At 44.2% G+C, this 25272-nt stretch overlaps 1 protein-coding gene across 1 annotated transcript in view; it reads left to right on the forward strand.

Moving 5' to 3' along the window:
- The first annotated feature begins 2885 nt into the window (after positions 1-2885).
- Positions 2886-25272, forward strand: part of SPP2 (secreted phosphoprotein 2) — a 28171-nt gene continuing 5784 nt past the window's right edge. The window contains exons 1-7 of the mRNA XM_006053727.3: positions 2886-3094; positions 3195-3319; positions 11201-11323; positions 12422-12529; positions 19242-19296; positions 20503-20553; positions 22927-23019. Of these exons, the coding sequence (XP_006053789.1) occupies positions 3028-3094; positions 3195-3319; positions 11201-11323; positions 12422-12529; positions 19242-19296; positions 20503-20553; positions 22927-23009 (612 nt within the window). The 5' untranslated portion in view covers positions 2886-3027 and the 3' untranslated portion in view covers positions 23010-23019. The remainder of the gene's footprint in view (positions 3095-3194; positions 3320-11200; positions 11324-12421; positions 12530-19241; positions 19297-20502; positions 20554-22926; positions 23020-25272) is intronic.

Raw genomic sequence — 25272 nt, forward strand, 5'->3', positions numbered from 1 at the left:
CCAATTAGTTGAAAGCCTGAATAAACAAAGACTGTTCTCCCCACGAACAGAAAGGAGTCATGGCAATAGATGGCTTTTGGAGTTGAGCTGTAACTTTCCTAGGTCTTTAGCCTGCTACCCATCCTGCAGATTTTGAATTTTCAACACTCCCCCACCATTGCATGTACCAACTCCTTAAAATCAATCTCTCTCTGTGCCTTCCTGAATAATAACACGCCTTTACATCTAAACATTTATGCCCATTTTATGGATGAGGAAGCTGAGGTTCAGAGGTGCTGAGTTCATGCCCAAGGATACATATCTGACAAGCATGGAACCAGAATTCTGGTCCAGGTGTTTCTGAGCCCCAGAACAGTACAGCTTCTAAAGCATGAAGTCAAGTACTGAGAATACCATGAATTACAAGTAACACAACATGTATTTACTGTAAAAAGTCTCTTCTTTTTATTGATTCACAAACTACCTTGGAATCTTATAGTGCATGAGACTCATCAGCATGCAAATACCTTGTCATCCAGGTGAGATGTGACAACAACCATTAGCAGAGAAGTTTGGTGGACATGATGGCACGTCACTGCTTTTTATTGCATGTGAACCTGCTGGGCATATTTACATTCTGAAGGTTAGGTTCTCTACTTTAAAGTCATAATTTCCAGTGAGATTGTGAAATAACCACACATTTTTTATGAACAGTCATCTTTAGGAATATGAGAGGGAACGAAACAGATAACATTTTAAAATTAACCACTTTGTGGAGATGCAAACATAGAGAACAGACTTATGGACAAGGTAGGGGGGAAGGAGAGGGTGGGGTGAATGGAGACAGTAGCATGGAAACATGTATACTACCATATGTAAAATAGACAACTAATGGGAATTTGCTGTAGGACTCAGGGAACACAAATTGGGGCTCTGTAACAACCTAGAGGTGTGGGATGGAATGGGAAGTGGGAGGAGTTTCAAGAGGGAGAGTTTCATATGTATACCTGTGGTTGATTTACAGTGATGTATGGCAGGTCAGGAAGCAACAGTTAGAACTGGACATGGAACAACAAACTGGTTCCAAATAGGAAAAGGAGTTCATCAAGGCTTTATATTGTCACCCTGTTTATTTAACTTATATGCAGAGTACATCATGAGAAACGCTGGACTGGAAGAAACACAAGCTGGAATCAAGATTGCCGGGAGAAATATCAATAATCTCAGATGTGCAGATGACACCACCCTTATGGCAGAAAGTGAAGAGGAACTAAAAAGCCTCTTGAAAGTGAAAGTGGAGAGTGAAAAAGTTGGCTTAAAGCTCAACATTCAGAAAACGATCATGGCATCCAGTCCCATCACTTCATGGGAAATAGATGGGGAAACAGTGGACACAGTGTCAGACTTTATTTTTTTGGGCTCCAAAATCACTGCAGATGGTGACTGCAGGCATGAAATTAAAAGACGCTTACTCCTTGGAAGGAAAGTTATGACCAACCTAGATAGCATGTTCAAAAGCAGACATTACTTTGCCAACAAAGGTTGGTCTAGTCAAGGCTATGGTTTTTCCTGTGGTCATGTATGGATGTGAGAGTTGGACTGTGAAGAAGGCTGAGCACCGAAGAATTGATGCTTTTGAACTGTGGTGTTGGAGAAGACTCTTGAGAGTCCCTTGGACTGCAAGGAGATCCAACCAGTCCATTCTGAAGGAGATCAGCCCTGGGATTTCTTTGGAAGGACTGATGCTAAAGCTGAAACTCCAGTACTTTGGCCAGCTCATGCGAAGAGTTGACTCATTGGAAAAGACTCTGATGCTGGGAGGGATTGGGGGCAGGAGGAGAAGGGGACGACAGAGGATGAGATGGCTGGATGGCATCACTGACTCGATGGACATGAGTCTGAGGGAACTCCGGGAGTTGGTGATGGACAGGGAGGCCTGGTGTGCTGCGATTCATGGGGTCGCAAAGAGTCGGACACAACTGAGTGACTGATCTGATCTGATCTGATCTCTGATGGCAGAAACCAATACTGTAAAGCAATTACCCTTCTATTACACATGAATAAATTTAAAAAATTAACATGGAAGCAACCTAGATGTCCATCAGCAGATGAATGGATAAGAAAGCTGTGGTACATATACACAATGGAGTATTACTCAGCCATTAAAAAGAATACATTTGAATCAGTTCTAATGAGGTGGATGAAACTGGAGCCTATTATACAGAGTGAAGTAAGCCAGAAAGAAAAACACCAATACAGTATACTAACGCATATATATGGAATTTAGAAAGATGGTAACAATATCCCTGTATACGAGACAGCAAAAGAGACACTGATGTATAGAACAGTCTTTTAGACTCTGTGGGAGAGGGAGAGGGAGAGGGTGGGATGATTTGGGAGAATGGCATTGAAATATGTATAATATCATATATGAAACAAGTCGCCAGTCCAGGTTCAAAGCACAGTACTGGATGCTTGGGGCTGGTGCACTGGGAAGACCCAGAGGGATGGTATAGGGAGGGAGGAGGGAGGAGGGTTCAGGATGGGGAACACATGTATACCTGTGGCAGATTCATTTTGATATATGGCAAAACCAATACAATATTGTAAAGTTAAATAAAATAAAATTTTTAAAAAATCTTAAAAAAAATAAAAAATTAAGCATTTTGTTGAAAGATTACATCTCTCCCTCTAAAAATGAAATGAAATAAAGAGAAATAGACAGTCCATCTGGATGAAATTAAAATAGAGAAAAACAAAAAGTGCACACAGAGTCCCCGCCTCTTGATGGCTTTTGCTGTGGGCTGAAGTCCTGTGTTGAGGTCCAAACTCCAAAAGTGGCCTCCAACTGGACCTTATCCATTGGAAAAGCCAGAAGTAAATATTGATCCTAGGATCAATTAGAGTCTCTGTTGAAGCCCCCGTCTGCTCCAGTTGGAAAGACCAAGCCAGGTCACACTGATAAACAGCTGCTTTCAGGACAACTGGTCAGCCCCAAAGGCACGCAGACAATCTCCCTGTCTCTGCACTGAAATTGTTCTTCCCATAATGGAGAAGATGGTGATGAAGATGTTGGTGATATTTGTCCTTGGAATGAACCACTGGACCTGTAAAGGTAAGGAGCTTGGGGACCAGGGTTGCCTGCCCTTGATGATGTGGCTCTGTTTGGACCCTGGATCCTGACTCACTGTGCCCCTGTGTGCCTGTGTACCCAGGTTTCCCGGTGTATGACTATGACCCGGCTTCCCTGAAGGAGGCTCTCAGCGCCTCTGTGGCAAAAGTGAATTCCCAGTCACTGAGCCCCTATCTGTTTCGGGCGTTCAGAAGCTCAATTAAAAGAGTAAGTGCCTGTTACATCTTCTCTATACTGTTTTGCTTTTTTTCCTTTTGTCGTTTTTTGGGGGTACACATTAAAATTTTTCCAGTTTAAAAAGATAACAGCTACTCATCTCTTCACATTCTTTTTTTGAGAGAGAAAGGATTTAATTACGATTGTCATAAAGCTCTCAAAGCTACCTCAGATGCCTGATTCTTCTTTCAGTTTTCTTCCCTCTGGCCTCATTTCCTGTTTCCAGATGTTACTCTCTGCTTCTAGACCGAAAGTCCCCATGGTTCTTTCTGAGACGTTTATTAAAAACTGCTTTTTTATTAGAAATGAGGTCTTTTCAAGTTTAGCAGTTCTGCTCCTAATACTTATAGGAAATAAATTCTGGCTTTTGAGCCAAAGAAATCCACTTTCCTTTGTCAATTTGGTAATCATCTGTTTCCTGTTAGCTTGGGGAAATGGGGAAAAGATGAATTTTCATGGGCTTCCAATGACTAAGACCATGATTGGCAAAGAAAGAAACACAGAATTATCCTTCAAAGGAAATGAGAAACTAGTCAGCGGTCGTCTGTCCCCTCGCTGGGCCCCGGGTGGCTCCGCTGCCTGCACGTTGTCTTCAGCAAGGGGGAGCAGAAATATCCTCCAGCAGAGTTAAGACTAAGATGAGAGGTGGGGAGCTTCTACAAGGTTCCAGGTCTTAAGAGTGAGAACTCGTTGCAGCCAGGCCATCCGGGAAACTGCGAATGAAGGAGAAATGACCAGGGGTGCAAGCAATGCCCGCTTTCTCACAGAGGTCAGAGGGCCATTGCATCCCCTCCACCTTCGTGCTCACGTCTCCCATCCCTGCGGGGTACCACCTTGTATGCGTGATAGCTCAGTCGTGTTCAACTCTTTGTGACTCTTTGGGCTATAGCCCACCAGGTACCTCTGTCCATAGGATTTTTCAGGCAAGAATACTGGAGTGGTTTGCCATTTCCTCCTCCAGGGGATCTTCCCAGTCCTGGGATCCAACCAGCTTCTCTTGTGCCTCCTGCCTTGTGGGCAGATTCTCCAGATAAAATATCAGTACATTCATCTTGACCCTGCTTCTTCAGAAAATGGCTCAGTTTCTCATTCCATATTCCCGGGAAATGTATCGAATTGTCCCAGTTGTCTTTTCTAATTGGGTCATAGGTAATGAAGATGATGGTTCAGCAAGGCACCGTGCCCAGAACTAGGCTGCTGTAGACAGAGTCAGTCACTTGGTCTGGCTGTCACAGTGCGGAGACCCTGGAAGATATATGTGGTCAGCTGCCAAGCCAAAGGGAGAGCTCCTTCTGGAGGGGTACTGGACGGAATAAAGAACCTCTCCCTCCCACACTGGCTGTACTGGCTTCCATCTTTCACTTTTAATGAAATCCATGTACGTGGCGGGGTGGGTATCTGTGTCCTTTTGCCAAGCTTGCAAATAGACAGTTTAGATTTACTTGTAATTTAGCTAGTGCCTGCTACAGAAGAAAGTTAGTAGTTAATTAAGTGAATAAGAGCCTGAGGACAGCTCCTGAGAAAACCAGTTGCTGACACCATGGAAATCTGGCCAGTGGGGCTGAGCTAGCATGAGGTGTTGTCATCCAGAGCACATTCCAGCACATGGGGCCATCTTGGTATCAGACATCTGAGCCCAGACACACAGGCACCTGCAAATAAACATACCCGTGTGTGGGACCCTTGATGAGAACACAAGCAGGAGATGCCCCTCCACCTCCAGTAGGCTGCCTTCTCTCTGGAATTCTGCCTAATTTTGTTTCTTTCCAGCCTTCTCTCATTATTCAAATTCACTGGCCAAGTTCCATCACCATGTCTCTGCCATGAAAACTTCCCTTCTCCCAGTGGAAGGAAAACTCTCCCTTTTTCATCTGTCCTGGTGACGCTTCTTTCTTTTTTAGAAGTGGTTCACATTTTGCTTTTTATTATACTTGTTCAGTTTTGTTCAGTCGCTCAGTCGTGTCTGACTCTTTGCGACCCCATGAACCGCAGCATGCCAGCCCTCCCTGTCCATCACCAACTTCCAGAGTTTACTCAAACTGATGTCCATTGAGTTGGTGATGACATCCAACCATCTCATCCTCTGTTATCCCCTTCTCCTCCCACCTTCAATCTTTCCCAGCATCAGGGTCTTTTCAAATGAGTCAGTTCTTCACATAGACAAAGTATTAGAGTTTCAGCTTAGCTTCAGTCCTTCCAATGAATATTCAGGACTGATTTCCTTTAGGGTGGACTAGTTGGATCTCCTTGCAGTCCAAGGGACTCTCAAGAGTCTTCTCCAAAACCACAGTTCAAAAGCATCAATTCTTCGGCGCTCAGCTTTCTTTATAGCCCAACTCTCATATCCATACATGACTACTGGAAAAACCATAGCCTTGACTGGATGGACATTTTTTGGCAAAGTAATGTCTCTGCTTTTTCATATGCTGTCTAGGTTGGTCATAGCTTTTCTTCCAAGGAGTAAGTGGCTTTTAATTTCATGGCTGCAGTCACCATCTGCAGTGATTTTGGAGCTCCCCCCCAAAAAAGTCTACCACTGTTTCCCCACCTATTTGCCATGAAGTGATGGGACCAGATGCCATGATCTAAGTTTTCTGAATGTTGAACTTTAAGCCAACTTTTTCACTCTCCTCTTTCACTTTCATCAAGAGGCTCTTTTAGTTCTTCACTTTCTGCCATAAGGGTGGTGTCATCTGCATGTCTGGTTCCAAATAGGGAAAGGAGTACGTGTTAGTCATACCTTCTACAAATGACCTAAATGTGGCCCCAAATATGCCAGCTTCCCCCCCGCCCCCATAACAGTAGACCTGAGAGATCCACTCAGAGTCAAGCAAAGAGCTCAGGAAAGAGATGAAGGAACAGATCTCTGGCACTGAGGGTACAAAACAACTCACAAAAGAAGGAATACAAATGCACCCGAAGCATTGGAGAAAATACGTCACCTCTCTAACAGCCAACAAAATCACAATTAAAATACCAAGGTGAAAAGGAAGGAGAAAAGAAAAAGGGAAATCTCAAACATTGCTAGAGAGAGGGTAATTTGGTAAGATTATCTTTGGGAAGCAATTTGGAAATAAGCGTTAAGAATGTTTATAAACACGTTAAACATTAAAAATAGCAAATATAATTTTTGATCTTTTAGTTTCATTTCTAGGACTACGTCTAAAGGAAATAAGTGGGAAACAATTTGGAAACATGCATTAAGCATATTTATAAACATGTTAAACATTAAAAATAGCAAATATAACTTTTGATCTCATAGTTTCATTTCTAGGAATATGTCCAAAGGAAATAAGTGGTTTTGTCATGTTTGTGTATATGTGGGAGGTTTGGGATAGAGTTCAGTGGACTCAGGGAGAGGGGTCAGACCTTGATATTTATCCCTGAGTTTGCTTCCTAAGTCCAGTGCTTCATGAGATTTCCCTGGTGGTCCAGTGGTTAAGACTCCATACCCCCTATACATGGGGCACTGGTTCGATCCCTGGTGGGGGGACTAATCCTACTTGCCACATGGTGTGGCTTAAAAACAAAATATCTCAAAAACCCAGTGATTCTTGATCTGGCTACATGTCAGCATCACCTGAGAGACTGAAATATTCCTGATGCCTCTTGGTAGCTTATATGGGAAAAGAATCTAAATTAAAAAACAGAAAGAAATATACTTGACATCCAAGAGGGAAGGTGACTAATTAAGTCCCAGTCTCTGAGGGTGGAGCTCACATTCTCACATGCTTCCTGGTCATTCTGATGTGTAGTCAGGGTTAAGAACCATTGGGTTTGCCCAGCAGACCTGGATTAAATACTCTTCAATTGACTTTGAATAACTTATCCCTTGGACTCCAAGTTTAGAAAAGAATGGGGAAACGTGGGGAAATGGGACTTCAGTCATGAAGATTTCCTTGCTCCTCGACATCAGGCTCATTCAGACTATTCCCTCAGTGGACACAAGCAGAGAAAAACAAGGTGGACGTGGATCCTGTATTGGGGATGAGGAAGACAGGATGGACCAGACTGGGCTTGTGTTGACTTAAAAAGATGCACAACGTGAGAGCTGTGAGTTAAGTTTTATTTGGGGCAAAAAGAGGACTGCAGCCCTGGAGACAGTAACTCGAAAGCTTTGAGAAACTGCTCCAAAGAGATAGCAGGGAAGGACAGTATATATGTGATTTTGGTAAAGGGGGAATACATGCAGTCAAGTACATTTATTTTTTCAAAAGTTTCTGGTGGTCTCATGAAGCTTCTTCTAGTCAGGAGAAACAGGATTTTCTCATGAAAATCATGAAGAATTTTAGTGCTTTTCTAGAGATGAGGAGATACAAGAATTGGATTTGTAAAATCAGCTCCTGAGAATATCTGACTCTCTGAAGACGTGTCCTGCTGGTTTTATCCTGAGTACAGAGTGCCTCCTTCCTGCTCTCCACTCTTAACTCCTTCAAGAGGTGTTGAAGTTCAGCACTGCAGCAACACTTGATTTAATCTTTGTAGAGGTAGATAACGGAGAAGGTAATGGCAACCCACTCCAGTACTCTTGCCTGGAAAATCCCATGGACGGAGGAGCCTGGTGGGCTGCAGTCCATGGGGTCGCGAAGAGTCAGACATGACTGAGCGACTTCATTTTCACTTTTCACTTTTCACTTTCATGCGTTGGAGAAGGAAATGGCAACCCACTCCGGTGTTCTTGCCTGGAGAATCCCAGGGATGGGGGAGCCTGGTGGGCTGCCGTCTATGGGGTCACACAGAGTCGGACACGACTGAAGCGACTTAGCAGCAGCAGCAGCAGCAGAGGTAGATAATGGGCTTCCCAGGTGGCGCTAGTGGCAAAGAACCTGCCTGCCAATGCAGGAGACTTAAGAGACTTGGGTTCAGTCCTTGGGTTGGGAAGATCCCCTGGAGGAGGGCACGGCAACTCACTCCAGTATTCTTGCCTGGAAAATTCCATGGACAGAGGAGCCTAGGGGGCTACAGTCCACAGGTAGATGGCAAGTGCCAAGTTGTAGCTGACACTTCCATGGAGCTCAGAGTCCATTGCAGAGAGAGAGGAAGGGGAGGGAGAGGGAAGAAGGCGATGAAGGAGAATGGGGTGAAAATACATAAAAAAGTGAAGGAAGTCTCAGAGAGTGGAGAGTCCTGTAGAGAAAATAAAACAGGAGGATGGATGGATGGATCTGGGCTGGGGCAGCTGTCAGATGGACAGACGTATCCACGGAGATGCCATATTTGAGCTAAGACTCAGGGAGGAGAACCTCCATCTGTGGAACTACCCCCTGGAGGGGGTAGGGGTGGGGCTTTAAATAAAGTGAGAGAAGACCTTCAAAGATCTCTGAAGTGGAATGCAAGGGAGGAGGCCCAGACAGTGACCGTGGGAAACAGGCAATGACCAATGATTGCACTGAGCCCCTTGGTGCCAGGAGGGTGGGGAGTGGATGGATTCTGGGACATTCGGGGCAAAGCCACGGAAGCTTGGGGATCCTTTCTGTGACTGTGCCCATTCCTGTCCTCCTGTCCACTTTTACCTTTCCTTTTCTTTGCATTTTTTGCTTTTTGTCTTCATACATTATTCTAGGCAGATATACCCGAGATTTACTCTTTGTCCAATCTTAAGGGCTTAGTTTGAAAAACCCAAGTGATCTCTGTGTTAGTTGGGCTTCTCCAGAGAAACAGAACTGAGAGAGAGAGACAGACAGACAGGGAGATTGATTTAAAAGAATTGGCCCACAGTGTTGCGGAGGCTTGGTGCTGCCAAAGTCTGCAGGGTGAGCGAGCAGGCTGGAGACCCAGGGAAGAACTGACATCACAGGTAAAGTCTGAAGGCCATCTGCTGGCAGAATTCCTTCCTGCTGAGGAAAAGGTCAGTCTTTGTTCTATTTGGGCCTTCAAGTGATTGGACGAGGCCCACCCACAGGAAGAAGGGTAATCCGCTTTTCTCAAAGCCCACCACTTTAATTTTATCCAAAAACACCTTCATAGAAACATCCAGATTAATATTTGACCACAGATCTGGACACTGTGGCCCAGCTAAGTGGACACATAACATTAAACATTATAATCTCAAAAAGGAATTGTTATGGGCCTTTTGTGGCTTATATATTTTTATTTCTTTTTGAAGAGTAAAAAAAAATCAGAATATACTTAGTATAGAGTCACAAGACTCAACAAGAAGGAAAAAACTAAAAGTAACATCTACCATTCAGTCCTCTGAGACGCCCACTACAGACACGTGGCAGATGTCTTTTGGATCTTTTCTCTTCATATGTGGGTATAAAATACATTTTTAAAGAAAAACAGGACCACGCTGTAACACTGATTATAAAGTACTGCCTTTTAATTTCAGCCATAATGCTGGGTTTGGGATTTTCTCCAATTGATTTCTTACTGTTGAGTATTTGGGTTGGTCTACCTTTTTCAAAAAACACAGAGAAGAAATTGGCTGAAAGTGAAATCAAATGAAAAAACAGAGCTATTAGGCTTTTCTCCATATTCTGGAGTTGTGCTTAGAGATGCAAAAACGGTTGCAAAATAATCTCACAGTTCAACAAAATGATCAGTATTCAAACCCCCACATTTGCATCTTTTGAACTATGCCTTTGTCCTGCCAGCTTTCATCAGATTGCTTTAAGGAAAACTGTGGAAGCATAATGGAGGAGGGGATGATGCGGGGAGCAGGGGGCAGGTAGGGGCAGAGGGAGCAGAGAAACTGAACAGCGCGCTCCAGCTGATAAACGAGGTTTTACTTGTTTAATGAGACTCATATTTAGTATCTGATATTTAAAAATTATCAATAAACAAGGTGGGAAATAATGTCAAGACTGAGTTTTAGTCCTACTTGTTTTCAGAGAACTCTGCTTGTATCAGCCTTCCTCATTCTGTGTCAGAAAGAGACATGAGGACCCCCAGCCCCATCCCAAGCTGGAGCCTGTTACCTGTTTCCAAAGCAAAGCATCCCTTTGTTCTCCATCTGTAAGTGGTCTGTAGGGGCTACCCAGGTGGCGTTAGTGGTAAAGAATCTGCCTGCCAATGCAGGAGATGTGGGTTTGATCCCTGGTTTAGGAAGATCCCCTGGAGGAGGAAATGGCAACCCACTCCAGTATTTTTGCCTGGGAAATTCCATGGACAGAGGAGCCTGGCAGGCTACAGTCCACAGGGTCACAAAAAGTCGGACATGACTGAACACAGGTGCGTGCGCTCTCTCTTTCACACACACACACACACACACACACACACACACACTGCAACAGCGCTATAGTTCGGGCCTGAACGGAGCTCAGTTAACACATGTATTTTCTCCGGCAGGCACATCATAGCCTTTCTGCACTTGGGAAACTAGACAGCTTGTCAGCACTAGGCTTGAGGGCCAATTTCAATAGCAAGATCACCCAGGAAAAGCACAAAAATGAGAAAAACATGCCACAAAATGGACCATAAAAATGACTTGCGTACAGTCTGGGAGCAAGGAGGAGAGCATCACCTTGTCTGCCCCTGGGCAGGAGCGTGTGCATCGGGCCACTCCAGTTCTTTGCTGCTCAGCGTGTGTCCATGAGCAGCAGTGACAGCACCCAGGAGTGACTTGGGGTTGAATATACATTTAAGGAAATTTGCAAGTATGGAATTGGTAAATAATGAGGATCCACTGTACAGAGGTCATTAGAATAAGCTTGGAGTCAGGACACCCACGTCCAGGTTCCGTTGTCTCAGTGAAGTCCTGTGAACTTTCGTAGAGTGCTTCCTGCCCTGGTCTTCAGAATGAGGGTGACAGTTGAAAGCTTTAGTGGGGGGAGATTCTGGCACCTTTTCTTCTTGTGCAGGGAGAAACATTTCTAGCACGTGACCTTCAGAAGCACATCTGTAGCAAGCTGCCCCTTTGTTTTTGTGAAGGTCAACGCCCTGGACGAGGACAGCTTGACCATGGACTTAGAGTTCAGGATTCAAGAGACGACGTGCAGGAGGGAATCTGAGGCAGACCCCGCCACCTGTGACTTCCAGAGGGGCTACCACGTGGTGAGTGTGGGGCAAAGGCCACCAGCCGGGAAACAAACGCGAGAGAGCTCTGCCTTCCTGCATCACCCGGAGCCGATGCAAAGTCACACCAAGGTCTTGACTGTGTCTGGTGTCCGGCCACCCTCGGAGGCACCATTAACTGTGTTCACGCTGTTCCCTGGGGGGCAGTGTGACTTTGTGGTCAAGGACTTAAGCTCTGGAGTCTGCCATCCTGAGTAATCCTGGCAAGTCATTTAACCCCTGTTGCTTCAGTTTTCTGCTCTTTAAAATGGGCATAATGATGGTGCCAGGCAAAGTGAATACAAAGGGGCCAATAACAAAGAAAAATCCTTGAGACACTTCAAATTCTATCTTAATTCAAAATGCCAGCTGTGTTCCTGGGGTGAGGTGCATGTTTTAGTGTTGACTGTCATGCAAAAATCCATCTCCCTCACCAGCTTGTGGTCCACGGGGGTCAGGACTGTAGCCTGGTCAGTTCTGCTTCTCCAGTGACCAGCACATGGCCCCACGCTTGGTTATCGCCAAGGGTAGGAGACCGCCTGTACAGGCCAACACCACCACCCCAGACTCACTCTCCGAGGTGTTGTTCCATGGGTGTCAGGGTTTTGTCATGTTACTGGTGTGATGACGTCTGTGTTGCTAGATAGCAATATCAATTCTGAAAAGAAGACCCTTTGTTTTGTTGTTCCGTGGAAATTTTTGCCGTGATTGTTTCACAAACACCCCAAACCCGAGTGTCACTAGCATCTGAAGGAAATCTGAGACCAAGGGAGAGCAGAGCAGAGGCCTTTGGGGATCTTCCCAATTCTTGTTCTCATGGGAAACCATGCAAGGTAACCAGCTCAGTGCTCAGTGAGGGAGTGTTTGCTTTCCAGGGGACTTGTAATGTAGCAAGCGCTCAAGAGATGCTTCAGTCACCGTTTGCTTTAGCTTAGGTTTTGAGAAATGAAAATGAAATGGGAAAAATGAAATGACCAAATTCTTCCTTCCTGTTTGCACCATTGTGACAAGCCCTATGATGTTGCCTGATTTCTTGGGGAGGGCCTAGCGGTTTACCCAAGATGCTGGGCATAGAACTCACCATTTCTTCTTTTCCAGCCCGTGGCTGTTTGCAGAAGCACGGTGCGGATGTCTGCTGAACAGGTGCAGAACGTGTGGGTTCGCTGCCACTGGTCCTCCAGCTCTGGGTCCAGCAGCAGTGAAGAGGTATGCACAGGGGCTTGGCATCCTTCGAGGTGTGATAGAGCAGCTGGACCATCAGGCGTCTGGGCAAGTGTCTGGACCTGCAAACTCACATTCAATGTCCCTTACTTCTTCCAATCCCACCTCTCTAAGATTTTGAACATGAGCTTAAGAAAACAATGAGCAAAAGTTCTAGATTTAAGTGTGTAATTCACTGCCTCTCTAGTTTAGTGGAATGAAGGGGGCCATTTTGGACAGATCAGTGTTCATTTACCAGCTCTGCAACTTAGGTTAGGATATTTAATCTCCATGAATCTGAGGCTTCTCCATCTGTTACATACCAGTAATAAAGATCACCCAATAGGATGTTGAGGAAACCAAGTAAGTTCATGGATATAAAAGATCTGGTCCAGAGTCTAGCACATAACAGATGCTCAGTAAATGAAAGAACACATCTTTTCCCCCTCAATTGCATTGATAATCATCTGCAATAATACTGAGAAATCAATAACATGTAAAGTTCTGACTTGGAATTATATTACTTAGTGTCTGATTTTCTTACTGAAGTATATATCTCATGAGGGCAGGGAATGTTTGTTTTATCGTCTGCTGCTGCTAAGTTGCTTCAGTCGTGTCCGACTCTGTGCGACCCCATGGACTGCAGCCTACCAGGCTTCTCCGTCCATGGGATTCTTCAGGCAAGAACACTGGAGTGGGTTGCCATTTCCTTCTCCAGTTTTATCGTCTAGGACAATGTTTAATACAGGGTAGAAGTTTAGTCAATAATTAAACACATACAATAAAGCTGGGGAAGAAATTATAGCTGTATGATACATATAGTATGAAGAATAAAAGCATAACTGGTATATGTTTGCTTATTATTAATGGGATAATCTATCCTTCACTGCTATTTAAAAATGTTTCTGCCATTACAAAGCCAAACCTGAACAGCAATGTCTTTCTCTGCTGATACTTTTATTCATTTTTTTCAAGGTTTAAATCTGTAGTGAAAATTACATGAGAAGAGTATAAAATTTCAACTTCAAGAATTATACATAAAAGTAATGTTCCTGTGTTATGAACATACCCAGGCCCTACCTATTTGTTTGTTTGTTTATTTATTTGTTGCCTCATAATTTGGCATGTGGGATCTTAATTCCCAGACCAGAGAATGAACCCATGACCCCAGCATTGGGAGTGTGGTCTTAGCCACTGGACTGCCAGGGAAGACCTGGGCCTTACATATTTTATATGGAAGTCCATTTTAGAGCTAGGAAGGAGTGACACTCATGACTGAGGAACTCCTGTTACAGTTCAGTTCAGTCGCTCAGTCGTGTTTGACTCTCTGCGACCCCACGGACTGCAGCACGCCAGGCTTCCCTGTCCATCACCAACTCCTGGAGCTTGCTCAAACTCATGTCCATTGAGTCAGTGAGGAAATCCAACCATCTGATCCTCTGTCGTTCCCTTGCCCTCCTGCTTTCAATCTTTCCCAGCATCAGGGTCTTTTCAAATGAGTCAGTTCTTTGCATCAGGTGGCCAAAGGATTGGCTGATCAGCTTCAGCATTAGCTCTTCCATGAATATTTAGGACTGATTTCCTTTAGGATGGACTGGTTGGATCTCCTTGCAGTCCAAGGGACTCTCAAGAGTCTTCTCTGACACCACAGGGGTGGCTTTACCGTTAGAAGGAGAATTGTGCAAAAATGTTCAGTTGAGCGTAACCTTGTTGATCGATCTCGTTCTCACTGGCAATGTTTGGGGGTCAATCTCCGGGTGATTTCTGGGTGATTTCCTGTCTCCCTGCCGCTAGTTCAGGTACCCAGGGCCTCCTGTTTGACTCCAGTAAAGAATTCAGGAAGTGAGGTCAGCTTCACAGCTGACACACTGGTGCATGCCTGGCCAAGCTAAGCCAGAAGTGACAAGGACCAAGCATCATGTCACAAGCATTTTGTGTTGAGTTTGTGGTTTATGTGGGGAAAGCCAGGAGACAGCCAAGAGCAAGAAAGACACATCTCCGGCCCTTGTGGGGTCTGCAGACCAGTCTGGGGTATCCGTTATGCAGCGGTTACCCAGACTACCAGACAGGCTTTTGGGAACACACAGTGGGAGGATGGATGCATGTGGGCAGAGCAGGTTTTCCAGGGAAACTAGAGGGTGGGTGACCTCAGGATGAAGGGCACAGGGTGTGGAGGGGCGGGAGGGAGAGATTTCAAGCACAGGGGAGGCACGACGGAGTTCCCGGAGTGTGAGAGGAGCCAAGCTGAAGGGTTGAAATGGACAGAGATCCATTGTAACTGGGAGCAGAATGTGAGAAGAGAGGCAGAAGGTGGGGCTGGAGAGGACCCGAGCCCAGTCAGGTTGGGCCTCATGGGTCTTGTCAGGATCCTTGGCTTGGGGCTACTTGAGAATTATAAGTAGGGAGGTACAGAATAGATGGAGAACAGACTGGCCCTCAGTAAGAACGGAGCACTGGGAGGCTGGCAGGCAGGTGAGGCAGGATGCTAGGGAGAGCTGGGAGTTAGTGGTGAACGTCCCGAGAAAGGGATGCCAGTTCTTCTGCGACCTTTAACAGTGGGCCCCCGTTTAATCCCTCCTCCATCTCTGATTTGCGAAGTTGATTCTTGCACAGCCCACAAACCTGTAGCAACTTTCTCATCGCAGACTGAAAACTACTCACTTTTCTTCCAATCCCAACTTTTGTATGAAGGCTCTGATAGAAAGTCAGTCGCTGAAACAAACCCAATTTTAAAAACAAACTCCCAGCTTTCTTTCCCTCAAAGATTAGGAAACTGTAAAAAATTATGAGGAAGTACAAAATTCCTTAAATTAAAGGATTCTGCAACTTGAAAGAGAGAGGAGAAAGCAGATGGAAGTTTAAAGTAATTCCTGGAAACTCTAAAATAGGTTTCTTCTATGAACGAGAAAGAAAAATTAGATGACAGCTGTTAGCCATTTTCAGTGAAATAAATGGGGGTACTACAAATGCGAAAGACAATTGATTGCGATGAGTTTAGACAAAGAAAAAATAAATCGTTATTGAAAGTAGGAAATAAAAGAAAACTGAAAAAAAAAAAACCCTCAGAGTAATGAATATAAAGACCACTTAAAAAATATATGTAGATCGTAAGAGAATTTCCAGAGAAAGGAATATAATGTAAAGAAAGATGGAAGCCAAAAATAGAGAATAAGACCGAAAAATCCCAATTATTATGAAATATTGTTATGAAATGCCTTATTTATATAAAAGTAAATAACATTTTATATAATAAATAAGTTTTTATTATGAAATAAGACTTAGCTCAAATGGAAATTATCTGGCAAGAATACAGTAAGAGAAAGTGTCTCTAATATAAAAAACTTGGGTTTTCCACTATATAGTTATAATAAGTATAAAAGCTTTGTTAAAATGTTTGAAAAAATAAATTTCTAAAATTGCTAATATTCTCTCTTAACCAAATAAATACTTAAATTATGGGTAGTTTTAATTATTTTTATAGTTTTACTATTTTATAAAGTATTTAATATTTAAATATTTATATTGTTATATTTTAATATTTAAAATAAATATTTAAATTATGGGTCGTTTTATTTAAAATATTTCAATATTATTTTTATTCTTAAATATATTTATGTATTTTTATAGTTTTTAAATTTGTAAGAGAAGTATGTAGAGGGTAAACAATTTCTATATGGCACGTCAGTCAACCATCCGATTGCAATGCTAACATCTGTAACTTGGTGAATGGACTTGACTTTGGGCAAATCTTTCTGATTTGGAGTGGGTGGGATGAAGTTTGACTAGAGTTCAGCCTTGAGACCCAAAACAGTCCAAAAGGAGAAACTGAGAAAGAATGAACAGGAATTCTGAACTCGGGGAAGGAGAGTTACAAGTATTTCATTTATTTAGTCTCTTCCATTTCAAATGATAGAACTTCCGCTGGAAGTGGTCTAAGCTGAAATGAGAGGATTCTCTGGCTCACATTCCCAGAACAAATGAGAGGAGTTGCGCTCGCGGATGACTCAATTTAGGGACCGTCAACAATACTGGTGCCACCTTCATCTTTTCCTTCTCCCCACTCCTCTTACTGCTCAGGAGTTTTCTCCTTGCAGCCGGAGGCAAGACCACAAGCCACTCCAGATTCATATCCTCCATACCGACGAGGAAACTGAGGCTTTGTCTCTAACCTCATGACATCCCTACCATTAGCCTGGCTTGGGTCATGTGTCTCATTAAAAAGAAATAGTGCTGTTACTGAAATACAATTCACAGACCCTACAATTCACCATTTAATGTGTACAGTTCACCCAGTGGTCTGAGTATATTCAGAAGATCACACAAGTATCACTGCTATCTAAATCCTGAACGTTTTATCATCTCCAAAAGAAACTCCAATACCCCTTCCTCTTACCCTATTCTTTCCAGCACTCAGTAACCACTAATCTATTGATATTTTCTTTGTCTATGAAGTTACTTTTCTGGCCATTTAATATTAATAGAAGCATGCAATATGTGTTCTTTTGTGACTGGTTTATCTCAGCATGTTTGGAGGTTCATACATGTTGTAGCATGTATCAGTACTTCTTCTGTGGTGGAATAACAATCCATTGTATGGATAAACCACATTTGATTTATCCATTCGTTAGTTAATCAAAATTGGGGTTGTTTCTACTTTTTGGCTGTTTTAAATAATGATTCTGTGAACATTCATGTACAAGTTTTTGTGCAGGCATGTATTTTTATCTATCTTGGATATTCACCTACAAGTGAAATTTCTGGAGCATAAACTAACTTTTTGTGTTAATTTTAGAGAAACCGCCAAGCAGTTTCCCCTAATAGCCATACCATGTTATATTTCCACCAGCAGTATATGAGAGTATATGAGAGTACCAGTTTCTACATCCTTATCAACACTTGTTATTGTCTGTCTTTTTTTTGAGTCATTCTAGTGGATGTGAAGTGGTATGTTATTAAGATTTTGATTTGCTTTATCCTAATGAGTAATACCCTGGAGAAGGAAATGGACACCTACTCCTACTCCACCTACTTGCCTGGAAAATTCCATGGATGAAGGAGCCTGGTGGGCTACAGTCCATGGGGTTGCAAATAGTCGAACACGACTGAGTGACTTCACTTCACTAATAAGTAATGATCAGCTATTTGTATATCTTTTTTTTGAGAAAGGTCTACTTGAGTCCTTTTTCAATTTTAAATTGGGTTATTTGTCTTCTTGTTGAGTATGAAGAGTTCTTTGTATATTTTGTATATAAGTTCCCAAAAAATTGCCAATGTTTTCTCCCATCTGTAAGGTTTTTTTTCTTTCTTGATGGTGCCCTTTGAAGAACAAGTTTTAAAGTTTAATGAAGTCAAATTGATCTACTTTTTTATCTTGTTGTTTGTATGAGTCTTTCATTGAGATTCATGGCCCACTTTGATTAGGAAGGGATCCAGCTTCATCCTTTTGCATGTGGATATCCAGTTGTCTCAGTACCATTTATTGAAAAGTTATTCTTTCTCCCACTGAACTGTGCCACCTCCTAGACCAGTCACTCTGACAAAGGTCAGCAGGCTTATTGGCTGTTAAGGATGGAGAGGGTGACAGGTAGGTGGTCCAGATAACTGGAAGAAAAGTTGTGAGCCAAACTGCTACCTTACTTTGTGACTCTGGGCTTTCATGGGCTTCCCTTGTGGCTCAGCTGGGATAGAATCCACCTGCAGTGCGGGAGACCTGGGTTCGATCCCTGGGTCAAGAAGATCCCCTGCAGAAGGGAAAGGCTACCCATTCTAGTATTCTGGGCTGGAGAATTCCATGGACTAAGTCCATGGGATTGCAAAGAGTCAGACATGACTGAGCAACTTTCACTTCACTGGGCTTTCAGTGGCTTCATGAAGGCTTCTCGTGCACGCCATTTCCTATTGAACACATATGGGGACTTCATAGAAAGAAAACTCCCAAATTTGACCTGAACACAGTCTATCTGCAAGTCCATGTAACAGAGTTCCTTCTTTCTGGTCCACATCTGGGAGTCATTTTAAGTCCAGTGGAAATCTTTTTAAATGATTTAAACTTTATATAAGTTGCTCTTCCCCGTGTACTTCTGTAGACACACACGGCTTCTCTGGTGGCTCAAGGGTTAAGAACCTGCTGCCAACACAGGAGGTGTGGGGTGGAGTTCAGTGGAGCTAGGGAGAGGGGGACAGGCATGCCCGCCAACGCAGGAGGTGTGGGGTGGAGTTCAGTGGAGCTAGGGAGAGGGGGACAGGCATGCCCGCCAACGCAGGAGGTGTGGGGTGGAGTTCAGTGGAGTTAGGGAGAGGGGGACAGGCCTCTATTTGTATCCCTGAGTTTGCTTCATAAGCCCAGGAGTCTATCAGACTTCACTGGTGGCCCAGTGTAGTTAAGACTCAGCACTCCCAAAGCAGGAGACTTGGGTTCAACCCCTGGATGGGAAGATCCCCCTGGATAAGGAAATGGCAACCCAGTCCAGTGTTCTTGCCTGGGAAACCCCAAGGACAGCCTGGAGGCCTACCATTCGTGGGGTCACAAAGGGTCAGATACGACTCAGTGACTAAACACCAATACATTCAAAACCATATGTTAATTAAATTATTTAATATAGCTTACTGCCTTATTTCATTAAAAAGTTATATGAGTCTTCCAGTTAATAGTTGCATATTTTGCAGTGTCTTTCCTTTTTCTCTTTCATGTGCTGATATATACCAATGCTTGAATTAGATGTTTTTTGGGGATATCTTGGGATCCTCTTCATCAAGAAACAGTTACGTGCTTGGTGAGTTGAGACCTTTTTAATATTAAGATCTTTTTAATATTTTTTTCATGAATTAACTTCATATTGAAGCTCTCTAACAGGGAATCATTTAAAACTGGAAATAGCTCTATATAAGCTTTGTACAATGACAGAAATTATGGAAAATAAACATTTGCTTTTGCCCCTTTCTTAACAGTAGGCAACACAGCTCTTCATTTAAGCAACTCTTTTCATTTATGCAGAGACTTTCCAGACATATTTCCATTTCATGGCTCTAACGTCTCTGCCAGTTAGGCAGGACAGTTGCTGGTTTTCACCCTAAGAGGGTCCCCGAACTTGAACATGCTTGTTCCTTCCTGGGTGCAAGTTTTAGGACTCAGGTATGCAATGAAACATGGGCTTCCCAGATGGCTTAGTGGTAAAGAACCCGCCTGCCAATATGGGATGCAAGAAATGCAGATTTGATCCTTGGGTGGGGACGATCCCTTGGAGGAGGAAATGGCAACCCACTCCAGTGTTCTTGCCTGGAAAATCCCGTGGGCAGAGGTGCCCTGTGGGCTACACTACATGGAGTCACAAACAGTTGGGCGCGACTGAGCATGAACGCACATGCAGCAGTGCCCACGTGGAAAGCTCTGGACTAGGCCTCATCTGACTGGCGGGGGCTGTAACCCTCCAGCCATGTCACCAGAGCTGGCCATCCCTTTAAGAATCTTGCTTGGGAGAGGGAGGGCTCTCCGCTTCCCCTTCATAAGCAGCCTCTCATCTGAAGGAGGGTCAGGTTAGTGTTCTCTGGCTTAGGGAGCATTTTTGTGTATGTGCTCAATTGCATCCAACTCTTTGTGGCCCCTTGGGCTGTAACCTGCCAGGTAACTCGGTCCATGGAATTTTCCAGGCAAGAATACCAGAGTGGGCTGCCATTTCTCCCTCCAGGGGAGCTTCCTGACCCAGGGATCTACCCAGAGCCTCCTAAATCTCCGGCATCTCTTGCATTGCAGGCAGATTCTTTACTGCTGAGCCATCAGGGAAGCAGAAACCATTTTTACCTATTGATAAAATAGATAAACGGGAGGATTTTCCCTATTGGAGCTGATGGCAGTGAAACTCTTTGGTGATCTTCCACCGCTTCCTTGTGGGAAAGGTGTACTTGTGGCTTCAGTAATAAAGTCATAGAACCTTCCAGAAGTGGGCAGTCATAATTGCCTTATGAGCGTTACTGTGTTACAGGCCTCACTCCTGACAGATCCCGAGGTGAACCGCTTTATGAACGATCACGTGGTAAGTGGTCCCGTTTTCTCTTGCCAGATACCAACACATCCCCTTCTGATCAAGCCAGAATGCACTGAAGCCATGTCATAGGAGATAAACCCCTGAAATACAAAATATTTTAAAGGAAAAGGAGAAGAACAGTCCTGCATAAACTTGTTTTGCACATCACTGAAAAGCTGACTTTGAGGCATTAAAACTCACTTGAAATTATCAGGATTCAAAGTATCCAATCTGGCTGAGAAAATTAGCACTGGCCTCCCTCCTGTCCCAGTCTGCAGCATTTTCTAAAAATCCCAAGCTCTTATGAGCTCCTCGTTACCCTCCCCCTTCAGCTGTACTTTTCAGCAGCAGACAGAGCCATCAGTTATTTAGTTTCTCCCTTTTATAATAAGTGTTCTCATTTAACCATCATGATGGCGCTATAAACCGGGAGTGTTATCTGTTTACACAGAAGAGGTGAGTAACAACTCATGATGTTTGTTGTGATACAAAATGCTCACCCTCTACTGATTCTTTGACAGTTTTCTCCTTCAGCTTCACAACCATCTCGACGGAGCACTACATTCCTTCCCATTTCGCAGATGAGCAAACTGAGGCTTAGAGAGCTTCTGTAACTTGTTCAAGGCTTCACGGCCAGTGTAGAACTTTGATTCCTGTGGGGAGTGGCAGACACAGGACCTAGAGAGAGATCCGTCAGACTCTGAAGCTTCTGTTTTATCCAGGCCACGTGCCAGAAAAATTGTGAAATTTACTCTCTGATCAGAGTTCTCTATTACAATAACACAGGTATTAATGTTTCATTGCACTCAGTGTCTGACCACCCTTCAGCTTACTCCCAATTTGTCTGAAGTTCTAAAGCTTACAGCATGAGGCTTGCTTACAAGAAGTGCCTAAGTTTAGGCCTCCTTCAGTGTGCCGTTTTGAAAGAAATACAGTTATTCTAACAACGTGACCTCTACTGAGAACAGTTTTGAACACTTGTTTTTGAAATTATCTGCAGATTCTAGGGCCCATTATTTTGAGTGTCTATAGTAGTGGAAAGCATGTGCTCTTGGATTTACTTTTGGAAATAAATTCAGTTAATTAGATTAATAACCAACTTCGGTGCATTAGTCGTCTATTGTTGTTCAGTCGCTAAGTCGTGTCCAACTCTTTGTGACACCGTGGACTGCAACACGCCAGGCTCCTCTGTCCTCCACTAACTCCTGGAGTTTTGCTCAAATTCATGTCCATCTATTGCGGTGTGTCAAATGACCATACAGCCTAGCACCTTAAAACAGCAAACGTTTATTGTCGGATAGTTTCTGGGTCAGGAACCCAGCAGTAGCTTAGCTGGGTGTTTCTGGCTCAGAGTCTCTAGAAGGTGGCAGGGAAAATATTGACCATGGCTGAGACCTCATCTGAAGGCTTGACTGGGCCTGAGGGGCCCACTGCCAAGGTCACTTAGGTGGTGGTTGGCAGGGCTCAATTCTTTGGGGCTATTGGACTGAGGGCTTTGGTTTCTTAGCATATGGGCCTTTCCACGGCTGTCTGAGTATTCTTATAGCGTGAAAACTGACTTCTGCCAGAGAACATGATGAGAAAGAGAGGGAGAGAGAGCAATAAACAAGCAACAGAGCGTCCAAGACACACAGTCTTTTATTTCCTGATTTTGCAAGTGATATAGCATCACTTCTGCACAGTTTATTAGCCACACACACTGACCCTGGTACAATGTGGGATAATACTCAAGACTGTGAATACCACCACGTGTCCATCTTGGGGGCTGGCTACCACACTGGGAAAATGTCATTTGGGACAAATATATTTAAGTAAGTAAGTGAAGTCGCTCAGTCATGTCTGACTCTTTTCGACCCCATGGACTGTAGCCTACCAGGCTCCTCTGTCCATGAGATTTTCCAGGCAATAGTACTGGAGTGGATTGCCATATATATGGATATAAATTAATGTGACGGATCCTTTTTATATTCCTTGGAAGATAATCCCAGAGCTGAATTCTAGAAACATTCTGGGCTTTGGGACCATCATTGACTCGGAAGTGCAGCCATCTCGGAGATTGCTTTGAACATGACAATTCAATTTAATTCAACTAACGTGTGTGACGGGCCCTGGGCAGATCCCACGGAGAACAGAGGGATCAGTGTGACAGTCCCTGCCCTCGAGGGCTTACAGAGACGCGTTCAGCTTTAACGCCAGGCGGATGAGAGTGAGGGAGGCTTGACAAGGAAGATGAGGTCATCGTGTTCCTGGGGAGCCTCTTGGCAGTAGGGGCTCAGGTGGTGCCGGTCACAATCCTTCTCATTAACACATAGTCACACAGTCTGCGTTGTCTGAGGTCTAGATGTGAATGACAGAGCCCGTATATTCCCTTTCTGTCTTCAGAGATGAGAAGAAACTTTCCTCTTGGAAATAGAAGGTACTCGAACCCGTGGCCCAGAGCAAGAGTAAACCCTGGCTTTGAGTGACAGCCTTGAGGTAAGGGAACATGGCTAAAAACGTGTAATTAGAAATAGAAGCTACTGGAAGGAATGCCTTATAGCTGCTGCCACTGCACCTCCAAATGTCTGCAGTCCACTCATCAGCTCCCATCCCACCTCCCACTTTCTCTTCTCTCCTCCTGGATCCTGATCCTCAACTGTCCCTTCACTCTTTTCCCCGTGGCTTTTGTGTGTGTTGCTGCCAATGTGTTCATATTTCTCCACTTTAAGAGCAAAAATTAAACAGCAAACAAATAGAACAGCCCCTTTCTTTGACCTGGCCTCTTCACCCTAACAGCTGCCTCCGTCTCTCCCTCCTTCCTCGTCAGATAAGTTTTTTGATGATGTGTGTGTATTTGTACTTAGTCACTCAGTCGTATCAGGCTCTTTGCAACCCCCACCATGGACTGTAGCCCACCAGGCTCCTGTGTCCATGGGATTTCCCAGGCAGGAATACTGGAGTGGGTTGCCATTTCCTTCTCCATGGGATTTTCCTGAGCCAGGGATGGAACCTGTGAGATGTCTCCTCTGTCTCCTGCATTGCAGGTGGATTCTTTACCCACTGAGCCATTGGGAAAGCCCTAAGCTTCTTGACAAAATTGTGGTCCAAGGCTGCTGCCATTACCTGCCCACATCCCATTCACTTTTTGGCTTTTTGCCAACTGAATATTAGCCCTTCAAATCTCTGATGTCTAATCTGCCTTCCTTTTCTTGATCAGTTGTTTAAACCCTGACGCCCGTTCTTGCGATCTCATTCACCCAGTTCTTCCCTCCTCTGTTACCTCTTCCATGTGCCTGCTTTCCAAACACACATTGCTCACCTCTCTGTATCCTGAGATCCAGGCTCTTACAACAGCTGCCCACTGCATGCACTTGCGGTAAGCATCCTTGAGCCCTTGACATTCAAATGGCCTCCTCTTCAGTCTTAGTACAGACATCACGACCCACTGCATTTTCTCCTGTTCAAAATTTTATAGTGTCATTTGCTCTTTAAAATTTTTGTTGAAGTATAGTCAGTTTACAGTGTGTGTTATTATAATTTCAGATGTATAGCAAAATAATTCAATTATATACATATGTATCTATTTCTTAAAAGATTCTTTCCCATCATAGGTTATACAATCTTGGCTCTTCTTTACCCTTCATCTCCTCCCAACATCCACAGGGGTCTGATCCTATGGATTTTGCCCACACGTTTTCTCTGGCTTTAGCCCATCATTGCATCTCCGTCACCACTCACATCACGCCATCTTGCCTCAGCTCCTGATTCCACACTGTCCACCCTGCACATGGCCCTCAGGTTTATCTGGAAGTGCAGAGACTCTGACCCTTCTCCATGCAAACGCCACACACTCAATTCACTTATAGGACAAAGTAGAGACAGACCCTGAGCTGAGAGAAAGGACAGCCCACTTGTCCTTGTGCTGGAGGCTGAGCCCTGGTTCCACAAACCCACACTGGGCACCACTGGGCCTCATGCATGTGCATAAATAAACTCCCAGTTACCAGGGCCTGGAGCAAAGGCAGTTTTGTCTTTTTAAAGCCTCCCAAGTACTAAAGGAATGTGATGAAGGTACATTTAAAAGGGATTTTTGGATAAAATTATACTTATAGACTCAGAGAACATTCATTTTCACACACAGACACTCATAAGTTAATCATGAAGCCTGGGCTGTCACAGATTTTAAGTTTACATAACACTGTATGCTTTCAGGATAAAGTCCAAATTCCCTAGTGCAGCCCACAAAGGCCTTTGTGGTCCATCCCTTGCCTGCTTCTCCAGCCTCATCGCTGCCAAGGCTACCGGCCCTGGAGCTCTGGTGACACTGGAGTGCCTGCGGTTTCTTCTGCTGAGACCTCTATCTGGAACATGAAAAAGTGAAGTGAAAGTGTTAGGCACTCAGTCATGTCCTACTCTTCTGAGACCCCATGGACTGTAGCCCACCAGGCTCCTCCGTCAATGAGATTCTCCAGGCAAGAATAATAGATTGGGTTGCCATTCCCTTCTCTAGGGGACCTTCCCAACCCAAGGATCAAACCTGGGTCTCATGCATTGCATGCAGATTCTTTACCATCTGAGCTGCCAGGGAAGACCTACCTGGAACATCCACCTGGCTAATTCCTCCTCCTCTCTTACATCTCAGCTCAGCTCAGCATTACTTCCCCTTAAGGGTCTCCCCAGGTCAGAATAATGTCCCTTTATGGGCTCCACTATTGCTGGGAGAATTGCCAATAACCTCAGATACGCAGA

The sequence above is a fragment of the Bubalus bubalis genome, chromosome 6, assembly GCF_019923935.1.
Source record: "Bubalus bubalis isolate 160015118507 breed Murrah chromosome 6, NDDB_SH_1, whole genome shotgun sequence".
Lineage (NCBI taxonomy): Eukaryota > Metazoa > Chordata > Mammalia > Artiodactyla > Bovidae > Bubalus > Bubalus bubalis.